Below are 6,612 nucleotides of genomic sequence, written 5' to 3' on the forward strand. Positions count from 1 at the left end.
AGAAATAGAAACTGAAGCAAGAGGTGTGGTGCTACCTATAGTAAAGATTGCTTTTGACGCTGTGGGAAATACTCTTATAGTAGTTGCAGTGCTGCCTTTGGTACCCAATATATTTACAGCTATCATAAATGATCCATGGATAGTAATAAGAAATGCTATAATACAACCCACAGAAGCAGCCAAAACACTATCCTTATATGTCACTATAAGTATGATTATATTAATTCCATACTGGGGTTATATCATATTCTTGCAAATCATCAACTTAATGTGTACAAATCCTGTTTATGAAGACCATCATCTCTCCAGTAAAATTAATAGGAATGTTAGATCTATAACTGATCAGGTGAGATGGATTTGTTCTACATGTCCATTTATCTCGGAGATGGAGGTGATGCACTGTTTGTCTTCTGTGTTCAGAGGTACAGTGGACAATATGTTACTAATATTGCAACTATATGTGTATCACCTTACAGTTAATACTTGAGTTTGTCCATGTATGCTGTGAAAACACTTAATTTGTATGGTTATAGAAAGAAAATTTGGAATTTTCAGTCTGATTAGGGATCAAAGAAAAAGTAGTATAACAAGGGAGGCTGCCTTCACCTGCAGAAATACTAGTGGACATTTTATCCCTATTTCCATCATGATATAGGATTAATGTCCACTAGTATATCTGAAGGTGTTGGTGACCTCCCTTGTTTCACTACTTTACATGGCTATGTTCTCTAATCAGACTGAAATTTCTAATTTTTCCTTCAACTTGTTTGTTTACTTTTTTTATAACATAAATATGACAAATAGACCCACGCTTATCACTACAAAAGGAAGAATGATACCAGACGTGATATTAAATTAATTTTACATCTGAACATGTGCCTTAGCTATCAAGACTCACAGTAGTGAGTCACATGGCCAAGTGAAGCAGAAACGTATGTTGCAGACAATAATGACGCAACCACTACATGTGAAGATATTACAAGAATGAATGTTGTACAAATTCCACCTGCCTGTAACTCGCCCGTCATTTATGCTGTCCCTCTGAAACTCTAGACTTCAACTCATCGTGTCACTAGTAACTACCACATGAACAGTGAAGCAAATCCAGGTGTATGCCTTGCATCATTACCCTACAGTTTTAATTTCAGCACCAAACAAAATTCAGTCAAAAATACAAAAACCATTATTATTGTTGTTTTCCGCAATACTCACTTGGCATATAATTTCTAAAAGTTTCATTGAGATTGTTGCATATATTTTTGAAAATGGGCAGTTTGAAATTTTGATTAAATTGTTTTGCGGTCACCAGTTATTGAAATGGACTGTGAATATGTAATTAATTAGTGTATATGTATAGCCATAAAAGAATTGTGCAAAAACTAAGCTATTGTGCACCAATTATTTACCATTTTATAACCTGTAGAGACACCCCTATACAGGTACAAGCATATTTAAGTACATCGATACATTGTCTCCATTGCATCACGATATAGCATTACACAATCTCTAGTATGTACACTCCATCAGTACAATCAAGCTTATTGCAGTGAAACTTGTCTTATAATTCATGGCCACCAGTATAAAAAGACAACCTCTCTAGAAAGGCTAATTCCAAATTCCTTTTATACACTACTACCTACCTGCTTATTGAGCAAAGGTGGCAATAAACAGGTTTGACTGTAATTTGTTTTTACATGTGATCTGATCCTGTAATTCTGTGAGTGAATAAGATCCACTTGGTTAGGACAAATGAGACCCAAATGTCCTGACTCAGTCCACTTACATATGTACCTTTTTAGTACTCCAAATCACCACATTATGTATGGACCAGTCAACAAAGCTGCATAGTACCCATCAGTAAATCTGATAAAGAAAGTCATGAAGAAGTAAAACTACATCATACAGTACGGTAGTACTGTATATTAGGGATCATGAAGAACTTGGCTTTTCCTGCCAAAAATATCACTCTAAAACCAGCCTCAATTTTGTTCATGACAACTTGACAGTATTGGTTAGACACAGCCAAGCCTAAAAATGTCTTCAGGCCAACCCCCAAACCCTTTCAAAAAGTTTCTATGAAATTTAAAAATTTTTCTATATAACAGTTTTATTATAACTAACTAACTGATGCATGCCTCCAACCAGGAGCTCATCTTGCGGCACTTATAAACTCCTGTTTCAGCCATAGATAATATAGGAGCCTGTATATTATCTATGTTTCAGCCTAGCATAACTCAACAATCATACAGTACAGTAGTACTGTATATTAGGGATCATGGAGATTTGGGTTTCCTAGCCAAAAAATTCACCTAAAAACCAGCTTCACTACTCCATTCTGGCACCGTGGCAGTATTGGTTAGGCATAACCAAGCCCAAAGGTGCCTTCAGTATAATCCTAAAGGCTTCCAATAAATAGCTACAAAATTAAAAAAAAAATCAATGAAACTTTCTACTAACTGCCTGCCTGCCTGCCTGCCTGCCTGCCTGCCTGCCTGCCTGCCTGCCTGCCTGCCTGCCTGCCTGCCTGCCTGCCTGCCTGCCTGCCTGCCTGCCTGCCTGCCTGCCTGCCTGCCTGCCTGCCTGCCTGCCTGCCTGCCTGCCTGCCTGCCTGCCTGCCTGCCTGCCTGCCTGCCTGCCTGCCTGCCTGCCTGCCTGCCTGCCTGCCTGCCTGCCTGCCTGCCTGCCTGCCTGCCTGCCTGCCTGCCTGCCTGCCTGATATTTTCAGGCAAGCATAACTCTATAACGGCTAAGGCTTTGGGCTTGATTTTTTCATTGTTCGAAGTCGCTTTGTCCTGAGATGTGCCTTTTGGCATACCGCAGTACGTACAATGCATGCATCATGGACTTACCTTTGTCCTTCTTTGTGTCCCATTTCTTTCTGCTGACAGCCTAGGTGTTGGTTCGCAGTAGCGCGATGCATGGCTTCCCTACAGTACATTTGTAAATGGCATATTTTCTGTGGTGAATGGACTGATTGCGGAGACAATTCTAACACTGTTCTTCATTTGTAAAGCTGTGTAATGTGCTGAACATAGCTGTAAGCGAAGCATAATGGCCGCTGCACTTTTGAGATAATAATTGATAATTGGGGGCACACGAATCATTGTATTTTCGAGGTGACTGGATTGTTGTAGAGGCACTTCTGCTGTTTTCGTCTGTAGCGCTGTGTAATGGGCTGAACATAGCTGAAAGCGAAGTGTAATGATCACTGCACTTTCGAAGCAGTTATTGATAGCTGGGGTGCACGTTCAGACGAAAATATTAATTCAGGCGCCATCCTTTCTTTGATGCGGTATACGTGGGTTCACTAGTCATAATAATGTTGCAAAAAAAGTAAGCAAACAAGTTTAAGGAAAATTAGAAATTTTAAGTTCGATTAAGGATCATAGAAAAAAAAGTAAGGAAACAAGGGAAGTCGCCTACACCTGCAGATATACTAGTGAACATTTAACCCCTAATTCAGTCTTGGTCTTGGGGTATAGACTGGATTAGGGATTAAATGTTCACTAGTATATCTGCACGTGTAGGCGACCTCCCTTGTTTCCCTACCTTTTTTTCTATGATCCCTAATCAAACTTAAAAATTTCTAATTTTTCCTTAAACTTGTAGGTATAGCTATGGCTTAGATTTCTTCACCGTTCGACATTGCTTCATCTCAAGATGCGTCTTTTTGTCAACCACAGTACATACAATACACACATCATAGACTTGCCTTTGTCCTTTGTGTTCCAGTTCTTTTGACTGACAATGCAAGGTGCCAATTTGCGATAGTGCGATGCAGCTTCCGTGTGGCTGTGTGGTATCTCACCAGTATTTTCTGTACTGACTGGATTGATTGCAGAGACCCTTCTTGTACTATTCTTCATTTGTAACATTGTGTGACAAACTGAAATAGGTGAAAGTAAAGCGTGATGGCCACCATTTAATCTCAAGTAGTTGGGCTCGAGAATCGTCCGTATTTTTTGTGGTGAAATGGATTGATTGCAGAGGTGCTTTTCCTACTGTTCTTCGTTTCATGTATAGCACTGTGTAACGGGGTGAACATAGCTGATAGCAAAATGAAATGGCCACTTCTCTTTTAAGTCAGTAAGTGATACCTGGGGCATGAGCTCAGATGAAAACATTAACTCTGGTGCCATCATTTCTTTTGATGTGGTACACGTGGATTCACCAGTCATAATAATGCTACAAAAAAGTAAACAAACAAGTATAAGGAAAAATTTGGAACTTTCAGTTTGATTAAGGATGATAGAAATAAAACGTAGGGAAACACGGGAGGTTGCGTATACACCTACAGACAGTGTTGAGGTTAATACATTACTTATGTAACAAGTTATATAATATTATTATTAACTAAGTAATAATAACGAAATATGCCATAAAAGCTAGTGATATAACTCAAGTTACTTTGCTCACAATTGTAACGTGTTACCTAAGTAATGAAGTTACTCTAACTAATTGAATATTAAGTAGTTTTATTACTACAAGTAACGAAATCATTAATCCTCTGAGTAACTCCTAGCCACAATGAAGTAACAAAGCCCACCTCGGATTAATGAATGAAGCTTATTGACCAATTACCTTCTCTTGAATACAAGATTTACACATTGTAGCACTATCATGTCACATGATAAGGTGGTAGTTGCACACATGGCAGCTTAAGGTTGTGCACACGAAGTAATATGATAAGTAATATTATTTTAGTTACTTTATTTATCGGTAATGTGTAACTGTAACTAAAGAGTTTTAGTTGCAAATTATAGTTAGCAATATGTAATGAGTTACTTTTAAAAAGTAATTGCCCCAACACTGCTTGCAGACGTACTAGTGGACATTTATTCCCTAATTCAACCATGGGTATAGGCTGAAGTAGGGATTTACAATGCCCACTAGTATATCTACTTCTGCAGGTGTAGCTATAGGTAGGGTTGGGCGATATTAAAATTCACACATGCGATTGTTGCCTAACTCAATCAATGCAATTATTGCAATATTGCATCAAATGTGCAACACATTTACACAATATACTATGACACTATCACAATCACATATTGTACAAACTGTGTATACTATAAAGTACAAACTTAATTAGAAATAACAGAAGATTCACTTCTCTTTTAGATAAGAGTTATTAGAAATTAAAATGTTAACATGTAGTAGTATTTAAGGAAGGTTCTTTGCAAGAAAGGTAAGTGTGTTGACCTTTTCAGGTAATAAACGGCTCCGTAATGCATTAGTAATGTATCCTGACTTGCTGAAAAGTCTCTCAGAAGGGACACTGGTCCCACATATCCACAAGTATTTCTTTGCTAAGGCTGCTAGCACAGGTAAACGTTTTGCTTCATGTTTCCACCATTCCAAAGGATCAGAATCCATATCATCAACTACTGGTAAGTCTAAGTATCTAGTTATCTCAGCTTCTACCCTTTCTCGTGGACGCAGTGGTGCTCGACTTTGACCTTCAGAATCATTGCTAAAATTTTTTGTTAAAATAGCACCCAAGCCTTTTGCAACTGTGGTATCAATGTATTACATTCTCTGTTGGTAAGGGCCTTATAAGTCCACAATTTGAGATTAGAAAGTTCAGGAGCTTCCCTAAACAGCAGTGGAACACCACTCTCCTTTACTCAAAATTCTTTTGATGTGGTAACAGAATGTATATAATTAACAAATTGTTGTTAGCAAATCAACAATTCAGCACTCTACTTTATTATGCTTGGGGAAGCTCTAGCCAGAGAATTGGTGGCATGTATTATGATATACATGTATTGTACTTTCAGGTGGCCAAGCAGGAACAGTGATTAATAGAGGTTACCAACATGTCAATGGAGGACGTGCACGTGATTTGAGAAGGGCTATGGATCAAGGTGCACGCTTTTCAATCAGAACTGCTTGGACCAATCTAATCACACTTTCTAATGGGTTAAACATTGCAGGGGTCAGATATGATGACACTACAGTGCCATGGGACATTGCTTCTCTGGTCAAAGGTACATAGGAATATCCAATTGAATACTCTAGTTATATACTTTCCATAGATAAATATAAGGCTCAAAGAATGATTGAAGACTTAACGGAACATAAAAGGATGGTGCTTGAGATTGCAAATATATATTTGAGGAAGACAATTAAGCAAAAAAAGTTAATATAGTACTGTTTTTTATCACATAATATTACGTACTACTTACTTTATCAATATTATTATTCTAGTTCATTTTAATGCATGTATATTATTTGTGTGTACAAATCATTATTGATATTAAATAGTGTGAAGTTTTGCATATACTTTGTTACATAATATAGTCTGTGTATAATTTGGAGAATGGTAAAACAAAACACTATAAGTACTTATTTCTTACATTATACTATTATATTGGAGAAAATTCGACCACGTGTCTGCCCATTGTGCTGACCTCAGTTGGATTCCTATAGAACATTACCAAACGTTATGTGCTAGACCCTCCTATACTGTTTGGTACTTATTCAACTTGGTGTCCTTCAACATATGCTAATGTTGACAGACAAAATTGATGTTAATGAAATAGATAGTACTTCAATTTGACTATTATACACCCCGTGCACTCAGCATACATATGACCAAAAGTTCTTATC

General features: G+C 37.6%; 1 protein-coding gene across 1 annotated transcript; it reads left to right on the forward strand.

The window, feature by feature from the left end:
* The first annotated feature begins 278 nt into the window (after positions 1-278).
* Positions 279-6,217, forward strand: LOC136266758 (uncharacterized). The gene is made up of 3 exons (XM_066061780.1): positions 279-422; positions 5,781-5,990; positions 6,039-6,217. The coding sequence occupies exons 1-3, from the start codon at positions 386-388 to the stop codon at positions 6,149-6,151; spliced, it is 360 nt and encodes a 119-aa protein (XP_065917852.1). The 5' UTR covers positions 279-385; the 3' UTR covers positions 6,152-6,217.
* The last annotated feature ends 395 nt before the right edge of the window (positions 6,218-6,612 follow it).

The sequence above is a fragment of the Dysidea avara genome, chromosome 9 (assembly GCF_963678975.1).
Source record: "Dysidea avara chromosome 9, odDysAvar1.4, whole genome shotgun sequence".
NCBI classification, from domain to species: domain Eukaryota; kingdom Metazoa; phylum Porifera; class Demospongiae; order Dictyoceratida; family Dysideidae; genus Dysidea; species Dysidea avara.